General features: G+C 44.9%; 1 protein-coding gene across 2 annotated transcripts in view; it reads right to left on the reverse strand.

Annotated features, from left to right (window-relative positions):
* The window catches only part of LOC134457265 (protein NDRG3-like), a 41,562-nt gene that overhangs the window by 6,331 nt on the left and 8,328 nt on the right, over positions 1-26,903 (reverse strand). Inside the window, exons 1-13 of one of the 2 annotated variants that reach the window (XM_063209177.1) lie at positions 24,630-24,788; positions 19,858-19,963; positions 18,884-19,004; positions 16,659-16,721; positions 13,494-13,554; positions 7,556-7,642; positions 6,858-6,914; positions 4,984-5,087; positions 4,577-4,642; positions 4,200-4,251; positions 3,537-3,584; positions 3,371-3,406; positions 2,304-2,355 (exon numbers count right to left, since the gene is read on the reverse strand). In XM_063209177.1, the coding sequence (XP_063065247.1) occupies positions 2,304-2,355; positions 3,371-3,406; positions 3,537-3,584; positions 4,200-4,251; positions 4,577-4,642; positions 4,984-5,087; positions 6,858-6,914; positions 7,556-7,642; positions 13,494-13,554; positions 16,659-16,721; positions 18,884-19,004; positions 19,858-19,963; positions 24,630-24,698 (922 nt within the window). In that variant the 5' untranslated portion in view covers positions 24,699-24,788. Of the gene's footprint in view, positions 1-2,303; positions 2,356-3,370; positions 3,407-3,536; positions 3,585-4,199; positions 4,252-4,576; positions 4,643-4,983; positions 5,088-6,857; positions 6,915-7,555; positions 7,643-13,493; positions 13,555-16,658; positions 16,722-18,883; positions 19,005-19,857; positions 19,964-24,629; positions 24,789-26,903 lie in introns of those variants that run through there. The other variant, XM_063209178.1, reaches the window with a different exon arrangement.

Here is a 26,903-nt window from a genome sequence, read left to right on the forward strand (position 1 = left end):
TGGGAACACACACACACACGCGCGCGCGCGCACGCACGCACACGCGCGCGCGCGCACACACACACACACACGCGCGCGCACACACACACGCGCGCGCACACACGCGCACGCACACACACACACATGCGCGCACGCGCACACGCACACGCACACGCACACGCACACACACACACTCTCACAGGCACAGACACCTGTGAGTTGGCAAGGCAACAGAAATTCAACATCCTAGCCATGGTTTTCTGTGGAAAACACTTCAAATAACCACAGAACCGTTTAGAAAGCACCGTGCTTGCTTGCAACTCGTTTTGACTCGATTCAGTCAGCGTGTTGGGCGTTGAGTAAAATGAGTAGGATTGGGTTTTTTAATTGTCATCCTCAGGAGGAAATCCCCCACCATACAGCCAGAGTGTTTGTTCCAGAGGGCGACAGGGACAGAGGCGCCCCGCTGTCTGCCCAACTGAAGAGCAGGCGTGAGGGTGGGTGGGCAGGTAGTGTTGGCAGGGACGGAAGACTGCACGCACACACACACACACACACACACACACACACACACACACACACACACACACGTACACACGCACGCCAGCCCAGGTTTACTCAAAAACTCACTTTAGTTTCCACTGTCCCGCTCATATGAACGGAGCAGGTGGGCGGATACCAAGGTAGCAGCATCAGAAATTGTCGCGCACACACGCGCCGTACAAACACACATTGTTCTTCTTTATTTGGATTGACAGATATACATTTATCATGGCACAATCCAAACTTGCCTTAAAAAGAAATCTTATGCAGCATTAGGATCTTCTGTTCATGATGTCCAAAGGACAAATGTGGCACCTGCGTTGCGCGCACGCACACACACACTTTTTAGGACACCAACCCACCCAAGGTGGGAGTAAGCAAAGTGGAAAGTATTGCCACGGTAAAGAATCGATGGCACACCCAACCCATCCATTCCTCACTTTCCAGCAGAAGGCAGAGTTCACTCAGCAAACCAAAGGACAAGAGATTTCATTCAATGTTTATATGGGCAGAGTATCTTATGCTGATATCATATAGTCCTCATACAGGCCAGGGACATATAAACATTTTGTTGGGCTGGAATGAAACTTTGAGATATCAAAAGGGTTACTCAGAAGACTCAAGACACAGATCAGAGTAGTACATGTAAATGCATGTTGTGATGCATAATGTTGTGAAATAAATAAGGTAATATTGTACCTGACCATATTCAAATGTCTGTGTGTGAGTGTGTGTGTGTGTTTCTCAGTGTGTGTGTGTGTTTCTCAGTGTGAGTGAGTGAGTGAGTGAGTGAGTGAGTGAGTGAGTGAGTGAGTGAGTGAGTGAGTGAGTCTGCCTGTGTAATAGTGTCTGTGCGCATGTGTCTGTCGTCAAGCGCGTGCACAGAGTTCCGTATATTGTATATTTAAAATGTGCATTTGTCTGCCCATGCAACAGTACACAACATTATTATGTGTGTACTGGTATAGGTGTGTGCTTGTGCCTGAGAGTGTGTCAGAGTTAAGTATCAGGGAGAGAGGCAGGCCATGCATCAGAGCATCCTCAGAGAGGGCAGGGCAGGGCAGTGCAGGGCAGGGCAGCCATACGTACTGTACTTACTGGTGACGTTCAGCACTGTAAACCAGGCATGGCGGGACACAGAGCAATATAGAGTAGTCAGTGGGTTAGTCTTTGTCAGAGCAAGCAGCTTTAGAGAGACAAGACCGTGCCGCACACGGGCATCGGCTGTGGCTCAAACTACTAAGGCACCCTACTGTTACACCTGGAACCTGGGTTCGATTCTGGCTCAGGGTCATTTCCCGAATTTCCTCTCCAAATCTTTTCCTGTCAAACTCTTCAATGTGCCATCCTAATGAAGGTGAAAAAGCCCTAAAACTATATATACGTATATATATGAGAATATGAATGAAAGTGCCACACACAGTACTTGTCGTACAAATGTAGTGACCATGTTTCGGCCCAATCGGCCTTCATGAGAGGTAGGAGACAGAGAAGGCTTTCACTTTCAGAAAGGTGCTTGCGTGGGTGGCTTTGAGGGTGTCAACTTTTGTTCTTTTAATGTGTCGTCCTCTTTCAAGAGAAGCTGGGAGTGTGAATTTAAACACTGAGACAAGGCACGGAAGAAAGAAGACATACTGAGCACACTTAACCATCCCCCATTTAACACCAAAATATACTAAAAATAATGTTGAATAACGTGACAACATCATACTAATAACACTCCACAAGGCCTACATGACAAGACATATATAACCGATGTAATAAAACATATTTATACTCACTGTAGCCCATTCCTTGCACAAAGTACTTGAAGGCCTCGGCCAGTTTGCCAGGCTGTGAAAACAAAGCAAAACAAAACTCAAATGAAAAACGATTTGTTGAGATCAGGGCAAACTCCTGAGGGCCGGGCAAAATGATAATGGTTATGATCAGTCTCTGGAGTTTGTTGACCAACTCAATCATTTTGGAAATACTATTTTAACCCATTGATGCTGGATGCTGTGTATACGCAACATTGACCCAGGCACCTGGAGCTGCATGGATGCAGCATTAAGGCTCATGAGATTTGAGATTTTTAAAAACAAAAAAACGAGGGTATTTTAAAGTTGAATGATCATTCTAATGCAAGATGAGAGTCTTAGCTTTTAAATGCAACTCATTTCCTGATTTTATGTGCTTCTGAGGCTGAGATATTTAGTTTTTATAGAGGCTAAGGCACCTTTTCCCCAAAAACAAGGGCTTAGGCATTTATGCAGGTGCCTTAGGCATCAATGGGTTAAAAGACTGCTTATTTTTAAGTAGTAAAGTTAAGTACTCTGTGTGGTTCTTCACTGTCTGGTGCTTCACGAGAAAGGACTGAGTTCAAAGTAGGAAGGACAGTCATCTGATGAAGACATGTTAAAGGGAAATGCCACTATTTTGGGGCTTAATAAATTTAAAATCGTTGGAAGGGGTTTATAAAGGGGGTTAAGTGTCTTATTTTGCATGTTAGGCGTTGTCTTGCTTTAAGACAAGTTAAAAGACAGAGTATGTAGCTAAGCTAGTGAAAGTCAATGGATCACTGTAGCATGTGTGATCCATTGACTCTCACTAGCTCAGATACTTACTCCCTCCTTAAAACAAGACAACACCTAACATGAAAAATAAGATACTTTACCACCCAGAGCAACGATTTTAATCGTATTCAGCCCCAAAATACTGGCATACCCCTTTAACATTGAAACATTAATGTGGCACTGTTCTAAATAATAGTAAGTAGTAGGAATGAAAGTCACCGTAGCATCTCTGATATGGAAGGTTCATTTATGCTGTTACTTTAACCAAGGGCATTTCTCATTATGTAACACACCTGGACAACTTGTGGCAGTCCACCACAGTCAGCCATCTGTGAAAGGGAAAGACGTACTGTAAGTTTCAACTCAAGCAAGCAAGCATGAGCATCTTTTCAAGCCTGACTAATATGATGTCATTTTTTTTAAATGCAAGATAAAAGAAATACGCTGAAAGCCACCCACTTTGAGCAAAGTCGTGTTTGTCGGGTTTAACCTTGAATTACACTCCACCTGAGGAAAAAAAATCACATAGGAGACAGCAAAGGTGAGACAGACAGGCAGACAGATAGACAGATGAAGCTTTTATGCAGGCGGGCACAAAGTGCACTCTTGAAAGGAGTCGAAGCCTTGACCATGTTCCTGTCTGGGTGAGCGGACAGCACAGGCTGTTCTGTGCTGCACCAGAGGGATAAATATCTTCACACAAAAACATCTCTAATCACACTGAGGACACTTACTACAGTGAGAGGACTGATTTGCTACATGAAGCAAATCATGTGGAAAAGAACTCCGAGCTGACTGACTGAACAAATTGATTTTTTTCTCAAGTGACAGAAAACAGTGCTAGGCAACCCTTATGAGTCAAAACATGATTTTTTTTTCATAGACTCACATAATTCACTTGAGAGTATGTATCCACCAAAAAAAACACGTTTTAATTCTGTATGACGGCACGAGTAAACTTGGAACAGCTTCACGACAGCCTTTATATTACTTTTTAGCTGTAATATTGCTACATCAATACAGCAGCTGTTTTATATGTCAATGCAGGAGAAAGGCAAGTTATACCAAAAAGGTTATTTTTTTATAGCTCTAATGCGCAAGGGTTGTAGCAGCGCCACCTACCACAGCATCCACAGCTGGAGATGTGTCTCCCACCACCAACAGAGAAGGACACCTACAGTACAAACACAGACACACACGCACACACAAAAGGTGACATTGTCCATTAAAGCGGCTCATGGAAGCAGGAAGCACAGGCCTGTCAAACTTTGTTAGAACAATCCTAGATCAAAACACGCTATGAACTATGCTATGCGACTATGAACATTCTATCTGCCTTGTTGAGGTCTTGTCTTATAAAAGGTTGGGTTTGATTACGATGATTGTAGGCAGTTAAATAAATGAAACCAGGTGTCAATAAACAATCACAATCAAATAATGATGAGAAAACAAGTATGGGAAATGGGGAAAAAGACATGTAACACTTCATATCTCCATACTTCAGTGTGTTGACCGAGTCTTCATTCAGACCGACGATGGGCCTCTCGATCTCCAAGTCGCTCCGACTGACAACAACAACAAAAAAAAGAGTAAATAGTTTAATTAGATAAAGCAGTCCTCATTACCAGAATGCCTTAAATGTGCAATAGCCTATGCCTTTTAGTTATCTATTTTTATTAGTTTTAGTGCTATTTTAACTACCTTGACTATAACTTGCCTACTTGTGTTGTGTTTATGTGCTCTTTTTTGCTGTTTTTACATTCTTTTATTTTCTGACATTTACTGTTTGAGCTGCATTCTTTGTATGAAAAAGTGCTTTACAATTAAATTTATTTTTTATTATTAAATGAGTTTCCATTTGTAACTACATTTAAACTGTGAACTTTGACCAGAGTGATGGACTTACGCGTTGTATGAGTTGTAGAAGAGGGCCAGGTTGTCCTGGTTCATGTCCTGAGCGATGTGGAGCCGGTAGGTCTGGATGATCTCCTGGTTATCAGTCAGCTCGTCCTGTCAACAGAAAGCAGGCCACTTGAAAAAGGCTATTGATCATATAACATACAGTACATCTCATTAAAAAAAAAAAAAACGATTTTTATGACTTAATTGATGATAGGACAATGTAACACTGTGCGGTCCGGTTCTCGATTCTGATTGGCTGATGGGTGTGGTCAATCTAGCGTAAACCTACACCTTCCACCTGAAGATTCTATGCGCGTCCAAGTTAGACCAAGCGCAACTACGTCGGTAATGAGAATATTTTGCAGTTGGGGAAGGGAGTCTGCAAGAAGAGCACATCTTTGCACCATCTGTGGTTGGGGTATCAGTGTGATTGCGAAGACATTTCATTCCTGCGGTGTTAATCGCCTCCTTGTCTTTTTAGTTTTTTGTAGCGAATGTGTGTCTGGCAGCGCGACGCACGCATGCCAAATAACGTTGCCGGGGTAACCACATTCACGTCCTCAACCGCAACGGATCAAATTAATTGTTATTAAAGCGTTTTTAAAGAAATTTGGTCAGTGATTAAGTGTAACAGTGTTAGATAAGCAATAAGCCACTTGAGTCTGTGGGTTGTGCTCAATTGATAAGGGGAAAGGGGACGTTTAAGGCACTCCGCTTCGCGTCATGCCCCACTCCTCTTGGCTGTTATAAATTGAGCACAACTCACGGCCTCTAGTGGCTTATTGCTTAAGTTTGAAACGTGGATAGGAAGTAAATGGGGAGAGAGATGGGGAGGGGTCGGCAAATGACCGGGCCGGGAATCAAACCCAGGTCGACCGCATGGCAAAAGAGTACCCTACCGATTGGCAGGGCCATCATACAGTACGTCTTAGAAATGATGTGATTTATTTTGACAAATGATTAGAAGCTACAGGGGTGCCCACGACCTCAGAAAATGCATCAGCCATAGGTGGTGTAGAACTATGATTTTCAAAACCCGCTAGTTTTGTTTAGTAGTGGATGTAGCTGTGGATGTTTACTGTAACTGATGCCACATTGTGCAGTCAAGTCAAGTCAGCTTTACTGTCAGTTTCTTCATATGCACACGTTATACAAGGGAATTGAAATTTCTTTCCCCTCTATTCCATGCAAAACATGAACATACATAGGACTGAAATTAACAAGACATACTTTTAAAGTCCAAAACAGGGCCAATAACAAGTAATAGTAATAATTAAGTAATGGAGTGATAAATAACAATGTACATCGTGTGCTGGAGCCACATCTGTACGCTGTGATTCAGAGAACGCGTATCACGATCACGACATCCCTCCTCCCCACATGTCACAAGACTGCAGTTGGTTGTGAACCTTCAGTACATTTTTCCGAACAAGACTGACCGTGAGAACGACAGAGTTTCAGTATGAGAGTGTGTGAGAAAGAAAGAAAGGCAGAGAGGCAGAGAGAGAGAGAGAGAGAGAGAGAGAGAGAGAGAGAGAGAGAGAGAGAGAGAGAGAGAGAGAGAGAGAGAGAGAAAGAAAGAAAGAGAGAGAGAGCAAGGAAAGAGTTCAGATAGAGCTGGGGTGCAGTGTAAAGGCAGTCGCCATGGCAATGCCTGACATAGCCCATCAGAGGGGATTATAGTCACAGCAGAGAGGGTTAATACAGCAGGAGCACACCCTCCCACCTCCAATATCTCTCTAACATGCTTGCACACACGCATGCATGCACACACGCTTAAGTTAAGACACACACACACGCACACGCACACGCACACGTTAATGCCCTTTGTCTTCCAGAGACGAACAGAGACGTAGACATAGACACAGACACACTCACCGTGCTGAAGTGATGGGCCATGACAATGTCCACTAGTCCAGAAGTCCACCCAGACAGCTGCGGACACAAAAGGCATCGCCAGGTTAAGAAGACAACACCATTACTACCACATACAACACACCCTCCACTTGACTTGGGCACTTGAGGTGGTTCGTCACAATGCGTCAATTCATACCTTGAGCCTCCAAGGTAGGGGGTTTTGCATGCTAATATGATTAGCCCTGCACACAGTATTAAACATGATTACCTCACACATTGCTTTTAGTGAGGTGAGGAGAGAGAGAGAGAGAGAGAGAGAGAGAGAGAGAGAGAGAGAGAGAGAGAGAGAGAGAGAGAGAGAGAGAGAGAGAGAGAGAGAGAGAGAGAGAGAGAGAGAGAGAGAGAGAGAGTTGCTAAGTGTCTGGAGCACCTCCTTCTGCTACCAACTACGGGGAGGAAATTAACTTAGCAAAACGTAGACCACCCCCAACAGACACTGACATGTAAATAATAAAATTCACCACCCACTCAATAATATCACGTGTCTAAAATCTGGAAGAGTTATAGCATGTGGCTAGTGGCTGGTTTCGAATTTCTGATTTTTTCCATCCCTGCTACAAACACCAAGGCTCTCTCTTCAACACAGCTATGTGCTTTAACAGGGGATGGCGCATCAGTGAATTAATTAAGATACAGAACATCCAAAAATGTTTACCCACCTTGGTTGCGGCCCAGTCCATCCAGCCCTTTGCACATGGGTCCACGTTGATGAGAACCAGGCCCTCCACTAGCTCTGGCTGGTTTAGCTGCAATGGACCACAAACAGATACAGGAAGTAACATGCATGAGTATATATTCAGTGAGTTTTTTTGTCAACTAGTTGATAATCTTAATGCCCCTTGAGGACACTGTCCTCATCCTGTGCTTCTTAGATAGACACATGACAAGGAAAATTCTGCAGTGAGTATAATCTCACAAATTTGAAAAGGGAATGGGAGATCAAAATAAAATGGGGAACACAATAACTACAGAACAAATCATGAGGTAGTAATCATAGCCAAAAGGATGTCAATTTTCACACAAAAAACTGACCCTGTTAAGAAGCCAAGCGGCGAGTGGGTCAGTGGGGTAATAGCTACTACTTCAAACAGGCTTCTTGCATGCCTGAAAGAAAACCCATCTAGCCCACTTAAATTTTACCCTGAAAGGCAATGATGCATACTTCTTTGAGAAACGGAAGATTGCAGTTTGTTTGAATAGATACAACGATTGGCTATGTGCTACGTATAAGCGAAATTATACGTTTGTAAGATCCAATAAACAGTCATAGGCAGTCGTAAACCACACCTTTCCGACAAGAAATTGCATAGGTAGCCTCCAGAATCTCACTTGTGAGACAGTCTGCTGTTAACCAGTCAGCCTCCATCTGCTTGTGAGAGCACAATAGGAGAGTCAAACAATGCACTCATCACTATCTAACACTCTTTGTATGGGAGAGTACTGGTGGTGGTCCTGACTCCTTTTATTGGTTTTGCATGTCTGAGTCACTCGCCCATTCAGTGTCATGATTTGGTTTGTGTATGCTATTAACTGCACAAAGTGGCACGGTGGCTGCAATTCATGTCGCCCCCACACTGCTACTTGCCAAGCTCTGGGCTGTGGCCATGGGTACTTTAGTTTGTTGGTGTAAAACAGGTCACAGAGAGAGAGAGGAGGGAGCTTGACATCTTCACTGGAGCTGCTGCTGATGAAGAGCTGCTATTTTGTGGTTGCAATGTGCTGAATGCAATGCAGGCCTGTCACATCTCAGCCCCCTGCACTGCGGTCCGCCCACGGACATACGGACACACACACATACACGGACACACACACACGGACACACACACGGACACACACACACGGACACACACACACACACACACACACGGACACACACACGGACACACACACACGGACACACACACACACACTTTAACACCTTTAGTCAAACCACAACAGCGGAAAACAAAACAAGACTTCTTAATAATAGGGTGGTTAAAAAAAGAGAAAGAAAACCAGCAGCAGCGAAGACCCTTTAGCCTTCAAAGTTTCTACCGTGAGCAAAGGAGTGAGAGTGAGTGACAGCGTAGGTGCCGTTTATATTGAATATAAATATATATAATATAAATATATATATCATTTATATTGAGAGTAGGTGCCCTTTATACCGCCTACAGGATTAACCTTTAATACAGTTTGTTTGTTTTTATTTTGTTTTTGCGGCGGGACAGCGCCTTAGCCCACTATACCCAGCCCACTGATGAATCACCTTTAATACATAGTTTTGCGAGAGCAGTAGTGTGGAGTCTTGAGGTAGTGTGTGTGCTCCACACAGCATCAGGCACTACAAAGCTCAGCCACAGACCAGTAGTGCTCACCTCTCTATCTGCCCACATCCTCTGGCCCCCACCTCAGCAATAAGAACAGGCCTTCGTAGAAGACTTGCATTCATAACGAGGATCTGGCTATGATATATTGAGAATGTTGTGCTTGCTGAGGGCGTGGACTCCTAAAATTGACTAAAAATTGTGGCATCTGCTCAACAGGGCTAGTCTTGACATGGCCTTTTGCCTACGAATTAGCCTGCCCACACACTGCAATTCCAACATGGCATACAAAGTTGACATCATCGGTCATAAACACCCCCGTTCGCTGACTGGTAAGAACAAAAATGGTCCAGGTTCCATCCTATTTCAGCAAACCCAAATAATCACTGTAGGAAGGAAACAGCCAGGCAGAATTGTTCAGGAGGGCTCCTAGCTAGACTAGCTTCTCAAAGCATCAGCTACAACAGCTCAGCCACAAACTAGCATTACTGTATCTAGTCCACTCCCCTCCATGTCAGGCAGAGGGACAGGGAAGAGAGGAAGGGGAGGGTGAAGACAGATGAAGACAAAATGGAGAATGGGGTGGGTTAGATGGTTGAAGGACGGAAGGCAGAGAAAAGATGGCTGTTGTGGAAGGAAGGCTGATTACAACTATAGCGCTCTGGGCTTTTGCATTTTTTTGTCACAGACCGACAACTGCAGCCCAGAGAGCATCTCTTTCTCCTCTTCCCCCCTCTCGTTCCTTCTTCTTCTTCTCTCTCTGGCAGAGCCAGACTCTCCCACATTGTCTAAAATTAACCGTAATTAACACGTTTCCAAGCCGTCTCATCTTGGCACAGTCATATTCTCACCTGCGTTCGCACTCATAGCCTCTCTAACACATACCGTACCGTAAGCGGCGTGCTCAACTGAGCCGAAAGATGTAAGTTCTACAAGTGTATTTAGGCTTCCTTATACAGTTAAGTAAAATGTAGGCAAGACTTAATGACAAAAGGCATATGTATAGAAAGTGTGTCAAGAGCACGACAAGTATCAATAACAATATGAACAATTACATGTATAATATATCCGCACACCTTTTTTTGAAACTAGCTGGGAATAATTTACTGCAGAGAGGAGCATTACTGTATGTCAATCAATAAAGCCAATACCAGGCCCAGCCGTGGCTTAGTCGGCTGGGCACCGGACTGCTACGCGGACGACCCGGGTTCTATTCCCGGACCCCGCTCATCCCACGACTCTCTCACGCACTCATTCCCTATTCCACTCTGCACTGTCCTGTCTAAATATAGTTGAAAACCCATGAAAAACATATATACAGTGCCCTCCATAATTATTGGCACCCCTGGTTGAGATGTGTTAAAAGCCTTAAAATAAATTCAGTGTTTATTGCAGAAGAATACTGTCACACTGAAAATTTTAGGAAAATGTAGCCTTCAACTCAAATGAATTGTAGGAAAATAAAAAAAATCCCTGACTAAAAAATAACAATTTTTCATTAAATCACCTGTTCCACAATTATTGGCACCCTTCACAATTCCCAGGAAATAAATATAATTGAAGCATTTCTGTCATTTCCACAGTAGTTTACAAAGTTTACCAGAGTATGTAGGAACATTTAATTAGTAATTCATCACTTCCTGTTTCCCTGGGGTATAACTATGACGTGACACCGAGGCCATTTCTCTTATCCACTCTTAAACATGGGAAAGACAAAGGAACACAGCATACAAGTGAGGCAGATGTGCGTCGACCTTCACAGGTCAGGCAGAGGCTACAAGAAGATTGCCACTCAACTGCAGCTGGCCATATGTACTGTGAGAGGAATAATTAAGAAGTTCAAAACAACTGGAACAGTGGTAAACAAGCCTGGACGAGGACCCAAGTTTATTTTGCCACCACGCACAGTGAGGAGGATGGTAAGAGAAATCAAAATATCTCCAAAGCTCACTGTTACAGAATTACAACAAATGGTAGCATCCTGGGGTCACAAAGTCTCCAAATCAACCATCAGGCGCTGTCTACACGCCAACAAGCTGTTTGGGAGGCATGCACGGAGAAAACCTTTCCTCACTCACAGTCATAAACGCAAACGTCTGGAGTTCGCCCAGCGGTATTGGGGCTTCAACTGGGACCGTGTGCTTTGGTCAGATGAGACCAAGATTGAGCTTTTTGGCAACAAACACTCTAAGTGGGTCTGGCGTGCCACGAAAGATGCGCATGCTGAAAAGCACCTCATACCCACTGTGAAGTATGGGGGTGGGTCAGTGATGCTGTGGGGCTGTTTCGCTTCCAAAGGCCCTGGGAAGCTTGTTAGGGTGCATGGCATCATGAATGCTTTGAAATACCAGGACATTTTAAATCAAAATCTGTTGCCCTCTGCCAAAAAGCTGAAGATGGGTCGTCACTGGGTCTTTCAGCAAGACAATGACCCTAAACATATGGCCAAATCTACACAGAAATGGTTAACCAGACACAAAATCAAGCTCCTCCCATAGCCATCTCAGTCCCCAGACCTCAACCCCATTGAGAACCTGTGGGGTGAGCTGAAAAGGAGAGTACAGAGGAGAGGACCCAGGTCTCTGGATGATTTAGAGAGATTCTGCAAAGAGGAATGGCTGAAGATCCCTCTTTCTGTCTTTTCCCATCTTGTGAAACATTATAGGAGAAGATTAGGTGCTGTTTTGTTGGCAAAAGGGGGTTGTACAAAATATTAACAACAAGGGTGCTAATAATTGTGACACACATTATTTGATGTCAAATAATTATTTCTTTATGTGGGATTTTTTCCCCACTGAATAAATGCACTTGTATTGAAGGTTGGATTTTTCTCTTTTTTTCCATTAAGGTCCCATATTATTTAGAGAAAAATAATAATAATTGGAAGCTAAAAAACACATCTCAACCAGGGGTGCCAATAATAATGGAGGGCACTGTATGTATAAAAACAAAGTCAATACCAGACACTGGCTTTAGAAAGTGAGACCCATGAGCACCCCCCCCCCCCAAACATACAAAAATTAAAGATCTTAACAATATAGGCTGCAGGTGCAATAAGTTTATATGCCTTTCGCCTGATACAAGATCACGACGCACTAGTTCTTTAGATTGCTTTTTATGCAGTAAAAACTACGGACAACAGCCTTTGCTGATTTTGTTGAGCTACGAACAACCTGCTCTGGGTCATCATGTCCTTGTTGAGTTTGTCATATCAATGGAGGCAGGAATGACTCATCAGTTTATTGAGTGCAACGGAAAAAATCTGCTATAAACGGAGAAAATCTGCTATATTTATTTTTAAACATTAACAACATAATCAACACTGCAGGGAAAGGTTCCATCCTGCATCTAGGGAACAGTTTTACACATTTCCTTTAGCTTTTCCAAAGACGTTTCTATTATTACTAATGGCTGTACTAATTTAAAAGATAATATTTTGCATGGGTGGCTGATGCTGTAGATAGACCTGAGCCTGACATCAACCATTTTAGATGACAAAGCTGATTGAGATGATCTGGAAACTGCATCCATTGCTACTCAGCACAAGCACGGGCTCATCAGAGAATTATCTCTTCAGCTGGTGTCATTTTTCTAAAGGCTAACTTTTTTAGTTTCGGGAACATGCATGACAATATGCCTCTGAATAAAAGTAGGTCTGCTATGTTTTCAAGTGTGTGTGTCTGCATACAATGTGTTTGGGTTTGTGTTCAAGTGTGCACGCGTACGTGTGTGTGTGTGTGTGTGTGTGTGTGTGTGTGTGTGTGTGTGTGTGCGCGCGCGCGCGCGCGCGAGTGTGTGAAGTGTGTGAAGTGTGCATGTGTGTGCAGCTAAAGGGATTAGCTAGTGGAGATGGGGTTTAGTCCAGCCCTTATTACGCTCTTTATTGCAGGCTGTGGACAGACCCATCTGCTTACTCTCTAACTCGGCTCTACTCCTATTAACTCACAGGCTTACTGACCTCCAGTAAACTTGCTAATGACAAACACACATAGACGTATATGTACACATAGATTATACCCATACATGTGTTTACAATATACAAACATGCAAGTGTAGACGCACAAGTACACTCACGCACGCACGCACACACACACACACACACACACAAGCACGCACCCATACACACAGACATGTATGAGTAGAGTTATGTGTGCAAGGCCAGCCAGGGAGTGGCGATAGAGAGTAACTAGAGTACCTGACTTTGGCCCCTTTAATATTTGAGTTTGACATCGCTGCCATAAGAGGAAGAATATATGTGCTGAAGATGCGCATGCAGACCCAGCAGACTCACCGCCAGCTTGGAGAGGATGTACGCGCCGGCACCCACTCCGATCCCAATCACACTGTTGATCCTGCAGAAGAGAGACACACACACATAAGTGTAAAACACACGCACGCACGCACGCACGCACGCACGCACGCACGCACACACACACACACACACGCACACGCACACGCACAATACAAACTCCACAGACACACAGCACTGAGAAAACACTATGCCAATATTTATCAGCCATCTCTTCACCCACTGTGACATCAAGTGTGATCCCTGCGACCACACAAGTGCCATCAAATCACAGCAAGGAACCTCAAGCATTTCACCCAACAGGCTATACTGGCACCCTGCACTATTGCGTGTCTGCCATAAGGAGACTGGGGAGGTGTTGAGGGTGGGTGGCTGGGTGGGTGCGTGCCAGGGATGTGGGTAAAAGCAGGGATGTGAGGGTATGGGGGTGTCAGACACAGAGCAGAGCATACCGCCACCCCCCGTAGTGGGTGTTAGGCCATCTGATGAGACATATACCATATTGGCAGCCCCCAGTACTGTTTGTGTATTTTGTTAGATGTTATGTGTTGCATGTTATGTGACGGTTCTGTGAATGTTCCAAGAGAAATTTCCTTCAGGACCAATACATGAACGTTGATCTTGTCTGGCATAGGGAGGCTAGTGAGGTGTTGAGGATGTGTGTGTGGGTGTCAGGCTGGTGGGTAAGTGGGGATGAGAGGGTATAGGGGTGTTTTTATTGGGGCGTCTGATAAGAAAGAAACCATATTGACGCCCTCCAATACTGCTCGCCCACCATAGGGAGGCTGTGAAGGTGTAGAGCAGGGGTGGGGAACCTATGTTTCGAGGGCCTTGAGGCGGTTTTATCCGGCCCCCGATATTCATTTTAATGTTATGCAGCTTCATGCGTGAAATATGACATATTTTGTAAAGGAATCTTAGAAATTACATTTGCAATACAAATAAGTTATATTCAGGGGACCTAGAGAAGGTGGGGTCTGTTTTAAAGGTGGCTGCCTTCAATATAATAATCATAATAATAATAATAATAATTGTATTTGCAGGGTGCGATTTGTCAAAAAACCAGAGGGGGGGATGTTTTTTTTTTTTTCCATGACACGTGACGTCACAAAATGAAGTTAACACGACTAACAGCTCAATATTGGATGATATCAAATGAATAACACTTAATTCAGTCAAAAACTGAAAAACTGGTGTGTTTTTTCCAACACGGACACGGAGACAATGCGTCTTCATTGAGAGGTTTTTTTGTAATGCAGTTGGACATCTCTTGCGCAAAAATGTTACACTGAAATCGCGAAGGGGAAACTCTGTAGCCTACATTTCGTGTGCCATAGACACTTCAGTCACTCACAATCCTACTAACCCTAGAAATACCCACTGAGTGTAGGCAGAGGGGGGTACTTCAACGTGTCCTCATGCGTTGCAACTTTCTACAAACTTTTAGTCGGGTCATACAAATTCATTGCATGTTCAGGCGCTAGGCCTACTGACAGTAGCCTACTGTAGATTTACGATTAAGGCACAACGGTTTCATAGCCTAACGTGCAGACAGAAATACTTAACGATTTCAGTTTTCCTGATGGCGAGGACGCACGTTTGCACAGGTGACGGTTTCATACCGTCTTAATTCAAGTAGCTTTCATGCCTACCTGTTGGGGTCTTTCATTTGCTTGTGGTGCCCTTATTTATTGTCATTATTATCATTATTTAGGCTATATCCCTTCCTAAAGCAGCGTATAGGCCTACAACTGAAGAGAAGAGCCGCCTATATTCGGTTCGGTTCACCCTGATTGCCAAGACGCACTTTTGCACGATGACTGTTGGTTTCATACTTCCAGTGGCGTAGGTAATTCCTGCCTTTTGCGGTCTTTTATTTGATTGTGGTGCATTAATTCAACTTTTCTGCTCCATTTTAAAGCACCTCCCTTCCTAGAGCACCTGTTTTTTTTGCCAGCACCTCATCAATTAGCGAGAGGGCGCAACCGCACCTCCTCTGCAGTCTAACAAACCCCAAGTGATCAGGACAGGGCGCCTCTCGCAACATCTGCCTACTGTCGGTGCGTCTTTTTGCAAACCCACTCAAGAACAGTCGGGAGTTGGAAGCAAAGTAGCCTATTTCAAACCAAATGTATTTTTTAAATGTCCTTTGTTTGCTCCCCCACTGACGCTGCGCAATGCAATGCAATGCAATGCAATGCAATGCAATGCAATGCAATGCAATGCAATGCAATGCAATGTGCCCTTTTTGCGCGCCTGTTTGTAGGCATTAGCCAAGTAGTTGGGTAGGTTGTTTCCTATTTGATGGTCCATCAAAAAAGGACGAACTGCTGCTTTGGCATTTCATGTTCGCAGGTCGTTTGCATTAGCGATGCTACTAATTCCCGTAGCTTTGTTGCATATTTGCTGTTGAGTCCGGGACCTCGTAAACATCAAAGCTTCCACCACGTCGGGCAATTTTGAAAGTGGGTGCAATGTAGACTGCAGAAAAGGGTCACAAGTTGCCTGTCATGTCAACATTTTTGTTAGTTTATTTTGATAGGCATATTCGCGAGGATATTTCTCCAGCAGACATAAAAACCAGAAGGGGGGACAATCCCCCCCATCCCCCCCGGCAAATCGCACCCTGTGTATTTGTATAGCACTGTATCATACAAGGCATGCAACTCAAAGTGCTTAACAAATGGGAAAAAAACATCTTTGTTAGAGATGGATTTAAAAGGAGCGGTAGAGAGGAGAGGCAGAAATGGTAGGTAGGAAGAGGAAGAAGAGATAGATAGATTGTAGTCATAAGGTCAACGTAGGTTAGGACCAGGATTCTTAGAGGCGTAGGTCCATAGTGGCTGGGTCTAGCATAAGTCATAGATAGGGTTTATAGGTCTAAAGCGCAGGGGTAAATCCTGGTTTGTGTTCATAGTATGGCCCTCGGAGGATTTTTAAGGCCTTTGGAGGGATTTCAAGCGGCCCCTCGAATGAAAAAGGTTCCCCCCTGCTGTAGAGCATGACTGTGTGGATGCTAAGACTGTGGATATAGTAAGGGTGTAAGTTTTGGTGCCCCCAGCACGACTTGTCTGGAGGTGCTGTGTACAGGTGGGTGGCTGTAAGCGGCGAGAGGAATTCTATGGAGGCAACTGATGAGGAACTCACTTGAGCTGGGTCATAATGGATGGAATCATCTCAGCCAAGTCATCCACAGACGGGTACTGATACCTAGGGGGAGAGAGAGAGAGAGAGAGAGAGAGAGAGAGAGAGAGAGAGAGAGAGAGAGAGAGAGAAAGAGAGAGAAGAAAAAGAGAGAAGAAAGAGAGAGAAGAAAGATGAGAGATGAGAAAGATGAGAGATGAGAAAGAGAGTTTGAGAAAGAGAGCAAGAGTGAGATCAAGATGACTAAGAGAGCGAGATTAGAAAGATATAATACACAACAATTTTTGGAATTATGGGAGCTGATGACCCTTCCACTACACGTGTCCTAGAGCAACCAAAACCTAGAGCAGAGAACATGGAGGAGCCAAATTCCACATTTCATTAGCTGGTGTCTATTAGAAGGTTTCCAATTGAGCCAATTCTGCTTTGTTTGGAAGAGAAGTGGACTTTAACAGGAAATTACTGCTCTGTCTTCTGGGCACACAGCCCCCGTCACCAGCCTGGTGCCCAGCTGTTAGCGAATGGCAATGCATGCACACACACACACACAAACGAACGCATGCACACGGGCTGGTGACAGGGATTGTGTGCCCAGAACACAGAGCTGCACACACGCACTCAAACGCATGCACGCAGACACACAATTCTGTGGGGTGGCTGCCAACATTCCGGCTTGGCAGTGCAACAGCTATTATATTAACACCACCTGAATAGGGGCCTTTGAGATCATCAGCCAAGCCCACTTTACAATGTACTCGACAAGCATACTACAACTCTATTAAAATATAAAATGAACGGTGACAGAAAGAAGGGGACAAAAAAATGGCCTGTAGAAATAATTGAAATTGAAATTGAAGATGCGTGGAGCTGTCAAGCCAATTAACGCCAAGGCGACTAGAGGAGCCCCAGAGAATGTGGAGGTGAAGGAGGATGCGGTGGGTATTTGTTTCTAAAGTCAACACCGAAACTAAACACTGTGACGTCTAGAAATACGAAGTAGATGATCCTGGGGAGTTAGCGAGGGTGGGCTACTTCAAATCCATTCGTCATAAATAACGTCATAAGGTGATGGTGGTGGTGGTGGGCAGTAGTTATGGGAATGGTTGTGGTGTTGCGGTATATGAATGGTGATGTTAGTTGTAGTTGGAGAGGGGATAGTTATGGTAATTATTGGTGGTATGGGTAGTTGTGGTATGTGGTATGTTCGTGATGGGGATAGATATGGTGGTGGTGTTGGGGATTCTTATAGTGGTGTTGGTTGTGGTGGTTATGGTCATGGGGTTAATTGGCGACATGCATGTTGATTACTGTATAGTGATGCTCATGATAGGGCAATGGTGATGAGGGTAGGTGTATGGAGTATGTACAGTAGTAGGGCATGGTGATGTGTGCAGGGCTGTAGTACTCGAGTCTGGACTCTGTCCGAGTCCGGATTCAAGTTCGTTTTTTAATGGACTTGGACTTGTCTTGGACTCGCTATCAATTGGACTCAGACTTGTCTTGGACTCGGACACTGGTCTTGCCAAGTTGAGCTTTTGGACTTGACCGGGTCTGTCTTTATTTTATTTAGAACATTGTCAACCATAAATTCTAGAGTGGAGCTTGAAATACAACAACATACAAGTTTGTCTTCACATCCATGGCATATGGGTTACCTTCAAACATCCTTTTTATTGTTATTCATCCTTTTCATTGTTTAAAACTGACCGACATGTGACTTGACTTGGACTCGAATCTTTTTGGACTCGGTCTTGTCTCGGACTCGAACCTCTTTGGACTCGGACTTGACTATTCTGGTCTTGGACTTGTCTTGGACTCTACAAAGGTGGACTTGACAGCCCTGGATGTGTGTGCTGATGATAGTAGGGTGACAATGGGTGGTTGGGGTTGGGGTTGCAACTGGAGATCGTGAGACTGGTGAGTGTGTGGACATCTTGGTGGGGTGGGCTGAGCCAGAGCCATGGGAGTAAGAGTCATGTGTACACCAAGAGCAACCTATGCTACCTGAGCGACGAAAGTCGCAATTTCTCTATGGAGGGAAGGTGAATAAAGCTACCAAAGCTTATTCGCTGGGAGCGAAGTGACCTGGGTGACAAGAGTTAGTTACCCAAACCAAACATGTCAATGTCACGTCCAGAGCGAATAATGTGCATTCATGGCGAATCTTTAACGACCTCGGCTACTCGGGCAGCTTAGGTCGTTTCTGGTGTGCGCACAGCTTTCCTTACCCTGCGGGGAAAGGGGGCGCTGCCTCCTGCTGTCCAGGGGCGTCCACATGCACTACAGCGAAGTGATGGGTGATCTCCTGCATGTCCTCGAAGTTGAACAGGGTGTTGAAGCACGACTTATCTGCAAGATAAAAATGTTTGTGAAACATATGATGTGAAATGGAAAGGTGCGTTTAGTTCATCTGGTACGAGAACTAAGCTGAACTACAAAAACTCTTCGATAACATACAATAATATCCACGACTAACAGCACTATTGGACTATTATTAGCAAAGGTGTGAAATGAGTAGAGTAGTAGAGTAGAGTAACTTTATTGATCCCTAGGGGAAAATTCAGGAAGGGGATATAGTATGTATTTAAGATATGTACAGCAAGAAATCATAAAATGGTCAGAAATACTGCTTCTTCTGACAATGGACCAGAAAGAATATTTACAATTCACTCAGTGAGACATTCACCCGCATGTTGCTAACCATGCAAACATACAGTCCACCAAACACTGATATAACACTGACACTAAATAGATGTCGCTTGCCGATATTTAAGATTATCAAAGGGGTGTGAGTGCCTACAGTGGTGTGCCCCATTTTGGTGGCAAACAGTGACAAAGAGCTAGCTGGGACTTGAGTTGAACTTGACCTGCCATAACTGTATATTTAATATTACTTTAATCGTTGAACTTGACCTGCCATAACTGTATATTTAATATTACTTTAATCGTTGCACGACACATAATGACAGCATTCAAATCAGCCATGTTGTTGCTTTCTTTAGCCGTAAAGAGGATCTTTAATAAATGTATTATTTCAAGAATCATCGTCACAAGCTCTCAGTGCAAGACTTACACCTGTCCTGGGGAAAAGTCAACCTGACTCACAGTACAGCGATTGTGTCTTTGATACAGGGCTGTGTGTGTTTGGCAAAGAGGGGTGCGAAGGTGAGGTGCCTGAAGTGGTGCGTCCTTGGGGACTTACGATTGAGTCCGATGTCATGGTAGGTGAGGATGACTGGACGGTTGCCTTTGGGGGTGCCACGCATGGTGACGTGGAGCACTCCGTGGGCCGTCTCGATATCATGCTCCTGAGATTGAGAGGAAGACAAAGGAAAAATACAGAGAGAGAAAAGTTAAGCTTAGTGTAGTTACAGTTTTTTAATAGGGGGAGATAGATACAGATCCTGGAGACAGACAGAAAACAGACTAAAACATATGCAGACCAACAGAAAGCACCATAGCAGAATGTATAGCCTTGGCTAATTTAAAGTGCTCGTCCTTAGAAAGGCTTTCCCAAAACATTTGTGTCAGGTCCACTGAAGTCAACAAACACAACGGATACAAATCCTGAGGCTGAACAGCTGAGGCATATCAGCTGATGCGTGTTGTTGTTCGACAGGGGGGAAAGCGGTTATCTCTTGACTAACATGACCTACAAGAACATGACCCTGACTGGCGCACATTTTTTAACTATTGGATGTTCTTCAAAGAGAAAACTTCAAAAATCGGCCAAGGCTGCACAATGTTGCAAGTCAGAGGAGATTCATTTCTCTGAAGTGCTGTATTCTTTTATCTGCGGAGGGGTCTGAACGGAACGTTCTAAAAGTTCTTCGTGTCATGCTACTTACGGCACGCAGGGCTGCGTGTGTCTGTGTGTGTGCAAGTGCGTGCTGTTTAGTAACCCACAGATGACAAGGGCTGATAGAGACACAGCAGAACAGACCAGGCCAGCTGACTCGCAGCTCTATAATCTAATTAATCAGAGAATGGAAATATCTGGCCCCGCTTCTTCCACGCCGCTCAAAATAAACGCCAGCGAGAGGCTCGTCCACCCGCCGCCCTGACCGTCAAGTCAGCTTGACAGCACTTGTCAAGCATGCAGACGACTGAAGGCCACAGGGCAGGGACACAAGACGGACTGATATAGCAAAGTCGAAGACCCTCACACTCATCCATTGCTCTGAATTTGGTACACAATGGAGGGTGAAAATGCAAAAAAATCTTCCAATTACATGTGCATCTTACATGTGCGTCCAGAATGTTCTTATCTCAACAAACAACAACTTATGTCAACAAAGTGAAGTCAGGATATTGGCCAAATTAAAAGATATTATGTTAGTTTTTTCCAAAAATGATTCATCTTGGAATAGCAGATAATTGTCTTTCACTTGTCAAGCATGCAGACAACTGAAGGCCACAGGGCGAGGCCACAAGACTGACTGATATAGACTGACTGATATAGCAGGGCAGCATTGCCACCACAAAGGGTAACAAACCTTCAGTCACCACCACTGCATTATACAGGCAAAGCCAGAGTGTGAAAAATGGCTTTAAAAATATTCTGCTTTGGCCCTACCATAGCTTTAACGGTAGGGCACTCGTCTACAACGCGGCGAACCTGGGTTCGATTCAAACCCGGGCCCTTTGTTGACCCTTCTCAATCTCTCTCTCCCAACTTGCTTCCTGTCTATCCTCCACTGTCCAGTTGTGAAAAAACAATAACGCCTTGAAAAGCTCCCAAAAATTCTTGAAAAAAATCTTCTTCAAAATCTGCTTCAATGTGCTTTCTTATCTCAGAGTATCTATTTTTTTTTTACTGGAAAAAAAAACAAAAAACAAAGCTATACTTTGCAAGGCAGTGCATCGCTGTGTGCAGACACAATTGCTTATAAGAGTGATAACTGATTATTGTATGTATGTGTGTGTATATTTGTATTTGTGCATGCATACACGACAAGTGTACGTGTGGGTGATTTTGGTTTCCTGAATTGGCTGTTTGTTTGTGCTCTGGGCCACAGAAACCGCTCGGCCCCTTCCCCTCCGTCCCGTACGTCAGAGCGCCTCTGAAGGCAGGCCAACGGCTAGGGCGCCACAGCGTGACAGAGACCACACCACTCCCCATGCAATCCCACACCCATAGTGTCTGGGCCCTTTGCACTCTGCATGCACTCACATACGCATGCATAAACACAGTCACACACACAAACTCTATGTGTCTCTCTCTCCGTATGTGTATCATCTGGATTGGTGGGCCAACAGTGGCAAAAGAGCACAAATGTGTGTGTGTGTGTGTGTGTGTGTGTGCGTGTGTGTGTGCGTGTGTGTGTGTGTGTGTGTGTGTGTGTGTGCGTGTGTGTGTGCGTGTGCGTGTGTGTCAACAAAAGCCACAAACAGAAACTGAAGAACGACTCCCCTAAATCAGTCATCTGATTTCTTTGTACTTGTCACCTTGTGCTAGTAGTGATGCTGAGACTGAGCTAGATAGATAGACGGTTGGCAGTAATCATCCTTCAGGTTTTTAAAGTGGGATCCAAACACTGCATATTCAAAAGGCCTGACTGAAGCAGCTGACACCTGGGTGAGAACGCCGAGGCTGCTGAAAAAAAAGTGTGAGAGATAAAATAAAGTCGACTAAAAATAGACTAAACAGTTGGAGGGTGTGTCTGCATGTTCTTAACACATCTGGAGCATGCTAGCACACTGGTGATCCCAGCCCAGCATGAGCATGTCTGCAACATTTAGGGCCTACCTGTCCCCAATTTGGTGCTTTGTGTACAACAGTGATTAAGATTAAGCAACAAGCAAGAAAGCTATGTTCACACATTGCCACTAGTTACTTGCTCAGCGAGTACAATCAATAGATTGTCTATGTATTGTAGCGAAGCAAGGAGGCGAGGAGAGCACAAGCGATGCAATGTGGGCGGATTCCGAGATAAAAGTAGTTGAACTTCGAGCGAGGCTAGTAAGAGAGTAACCAATTGGAATGCAGAGTTCGGATAATTGACAGTACTTCTGGCTGGCAGTTAAAAACCAGCGGGAACATTCCATAAGTAAATGGAGAGTAGGCGAGTGAGCGAGAAGCGAGTAGCGTAAGTGAATATAGCTTAAGCGTATAAGCATTTGTTTACCATACTGTCATTACTGCATTTAGCAGTGCTTCCTATCCTAGCTCTAAAAAGGTTCAGCATAATGCTAAGGATGTGAGGAATTAATTTCTGTGTTGAGCTCTACCTTGACAGTAGGACCACTGTAAATAACGGTATACAGTACACAACGCCGCTCCATCTTTTAGTGATGACACTGATAATTCAATTAGGATAAGTAATGGAGGACATCACATTTACTTTGTAAACCTCACCCTTCATCCCAAAATATGATGAAGCAATGAAAAAAGCATGTCCTTGCTTTATAAGAAGAAAGCCATAATAATGCCAGGTTCCTCTGTGAGCAAGACAACACACAGCACATATAAGCCATGTGACTGAATGCATTGTTCTGCCATGGTAGAAGGTAGAAGCAGGGCTAATAATAGCGTGCAAGCTCAAGCCTACAAAACTGTAACCACGACCAGCGCCGCCATCGCTTCCAATGCAACAAGTTTCAAGATGGAAAGCAGTTACCATGGAAACCACGCATAACATACAGAGCAGCACACTACTGAATAGAAAAGCAAGCAACAGTGTGTGATGTGTCTGTGCCAGACCTGTGTCTTTGAGACCTGTGTGTGTGTGTGGTGTGTGTGTGTCTGTGTGTGTGTGTGTGTGTGTTTATGCCCAGTGAAACAATGGCGTTGGCTTTCTCAGAATAGCCAGATAAGAGAGAAGTTCAAGGGCATCTTCAAGGAAGAGATGGAGCGAGGGGAGGTGAAGGAATGACAACAATTGAAGGGGTGAAGAGTTGGTGAAGAAGGTGGAGTGAGTTGGAGGGAAGTGAGAGGAGAGTATACAGCAACACACCTCCTCGGGGCAGCATGGCAATGACCCAGTGCTCTGGGCTGGGGTTAAGCTGCCCGGTCTTATTGTGTTGCATCGGGTTAATCGACACTGGCTTGCTCTCGCACGATTAGCTCGTGGAGGATTACAAGCAAACAACAGTTTGGCAACAACAGCATAATGCCCCTCCACTCATCCGCGTGGTTCACTTCTTCTATTTACAGCACTGTGTAGTGTGTACCTCTCCTCCACGGCATGCAATTCCCAAGGCACAACGCAAGAAAGGAATAACTCCTTCCATGCCCGAAAGTCTGTAACCTTTTTAAGTTATTATGATTATTACATACTACAAACCGTTCAATTGAGCCTAGCCAACTGTTCCATGCCTTCTTTCAGACACTATGCCAGAGAGATCTTTTCGGAGATTTTTTTCCCTGAATTCTGCTCTTTTGCAAACATCATGTCACTCACAACCTTTTTGTCCCCTGCTTGCCCATTGAATGAGTGTGTATTATGAGACGTTGCTGATCACGACTCAAGGTGCTGCCTCACTCTCCTCCTCTCCTGTGTCTTACGGAGCGCAGCAGAGAGGAGAGGCTCCGTTGCCTATACAAGAGCTCCAGCTGGAACTGTAGCAAACTGATCTCCTTCTTTAGCTTGCCTGGGCACCGAGTGAAATAATTACCACCAGTGCCACACACACACCTCCACATGCCAAGCCTGACGCCTAGTAAGCAAACACACTTCCACACAAACACAAATGACGACGAACATTAGCCTCACAAAGGCATGCACACCCTCCATGTGCACTGCTAAGCATCCTCTTGTAACAAAACTGCCAGTCATGTTGTGAATGCACTAGGATCAACTTCTCAGACAACCAAGTGCACACACACACACACTTCCATGGACTACTGCCAGCCAACCGATCACAGAAGCGCAAACAACAAGGATTTCAACAACAACACAGGCTCAACTAGTCCTCCTTCGCCAGGGTCAGTTAAGTTAGGGCTCAGGCCAGACGCGTCTTTCCAAAACTCACCACCACTCCAGAGACTGGTGTGCAGGAAATCTGGTTCAGGTCCACTTCGGTCGTCATGATTGCATCCATTGGGAAAGAGGGACGGACAGAGACGGAGAGAAAGAGAGCAAGGGAGGGAGAGAGAGAGAGAGAGAGAAAGGAGGGAAGGAGGGAACACTATAGTGGCTCCTGGTCTATGTTCCCTTTTGATAGAGGGGCGGTGGCAGTTACGCACGCTGGGACGGAGGGAGGGGGGAGGGAGGGAGCTGGAGGGGCAGCTCAGAGAGTGAGGAAAAAAGGGGGGATGGAGAGTCTAAGCCTAAAACAACAACAACAGGCTCTCTCTCTGTCTCTTACACTATCCTTAGGCGAATGGCAAGAAGCGAATGAAATATTGTCTGCACAGAGTAGCCGACCGCAGCCAAAGAAGGGAGGGAGAGCGAGGGAGAGCGAGAGATAGCGAGAGAGAGCGAGAGAGAGCGAGAGAGAGCGAGAGAGAGCGAGAGGTGTGAATGGGCAACAGAATGTGAGCGCGAGTTGAAAAGAGATGGAAGATAATCAAAGCTGAAGAGGTTGACACAGGGGAACTGACTTGGAGAGAGAGAAAGAACGAAACAGCGATAACAACAGACCAGAATAGGAGTAACAAAGGGAAAAAAGGGATTATAACAGAAAAACAGAAAGAGAGCACATGCAGGTCCTAGTAGGTGTGCGTGGCATTGCGAGACGTCTGGAGGAGCGGGTGCAGTGAGCGAGCTCTAATTGGATTTAGAAGGTCAGGTGAGCATTATGGGGTGGGGGCCGGAGCCGGGCACGCGGGGTGACTGACAGGGGCTTTGTGGAAGAGGGAGGCAGCCAAAGCAACAGGCGGCTCCATGGCAGGCACACGCATGTGGTTTTGGGGCAGGTTCATTAACACCAACAAGGAGAGCTGTATTCCATATGGAGTATTCAATTTATTTCTGCTAAGGGTCAAATATGGACATCGCTGTTGAATAAAATTAAAGGCAGTCCCGGAAAAGCAATGTTGATGACCATTGTCATACTGATGTCCACTATTGTGCCCTTGCACTGAATATGGTAACCAAGACTAAAAGGGAATTTGAGGAATACTGTGGAATGGGTGGGGCCGACACGTCACCTATAAAACACACATCCAGTTTTGGACCAACAGTAGGGTCTGCAGCAATAAAAATACTCCATATTGTGGGAAAATATTCTAAGAACCAGCAATTTACATAAAACTCCCAGCTTGAACCACATCAAGCCCATAACGATGGAAGCCATCCTCCTATTTGTTTGGTCACCAAGATTCATTGCACACAATCCTATGGGGACTGACTGGGTGGTGTGAGCCCCCTTAAATCGCAAGTCCTGACTCCTGAGGGGGAAAAACGCCGGGGTTAAAGAGAGTTCAGTCACAAACCAACACACAGAGCTCACGCATTTCTTCGATCGGATCGTGTCAGCTGTCTGCTTGTGTGTGAAGACAAGAAGGGGGGCCCAGTTAACAGGGAGGGGGTAGGAGAGGATTACCGTCAGATTTCAACAGCCGGGAAACAATGTAGCACCCATGCAGGGCAGCCTCTGTTCCCCACCATGTCTTAATCAAAGGCACCCTCCACAGGCATGAAGATGAGAAGTCAGCAGTGGGGCACAGGAGGGTGAGGTTTGATGGTGATGGGGTTGAGGGTGATGGGGTTGGTCCCAGTGTTGTTATTGACTTAGCGACAGTGAGGAGGGTGAAGTTGCGATTGGTGATGATGGTGGTCTTAGGGTTTTTAATTTCGTCTGTGACAGAGAGGACGATTGTTGTTACGATTGAGGTGGTCTCAGGGTTGTTGAGTCATTCTGATGACTAAGACTGTGTAGTGCTCTTAAAGGTGTACATTCGTGTGACTCAGCACAAGTGTTTAAATTGCATTAGGGGGGTAAATATGACCAGAACAACAGCTCTTCTGTGTGATGTTCCCTCCGATGGCCGTTTACATCACAGTGCACTTAGTAGGCAGGAGATTATTTAGGAACAGGTAATAGTAGGAGTGGGTAAAGAGTAGTGGTAAAGAGTTCACGATTCAATGTGTATCACGATACACACGACACGAAGTGATTCCAACACGACGCATTGCGATTCATGCACTATTGCGATGCATGGCAATATACTTCAGCTTATTGGTCAGTTGCTGTGTAGCATTCATAAGTCAATTTATTTTATCGAAGCATTTTAGCATCTGGGAGAGAGCTTCCCTTACAACAGAAATCTTACCTACTCTCTGTTGAACAAAATGAACCAGT

This window comes from Engraulis encrasicolus, chromosome 10 (assembly GCF_034702125.1).
Source record: "Engraulis encrasicolus isolate BLACKSEA-1 chromosome 10, IST_EnEncr_1.0, whole genome shotgun sequence".
NCBI classification, from domain to species: domain Eukaryota; kingdom Metazoa; phylum Chordata; class Actinopteri; order Clupeiformes; family Engraulidae; genus Engraulis; species Engraulis encrasicolus.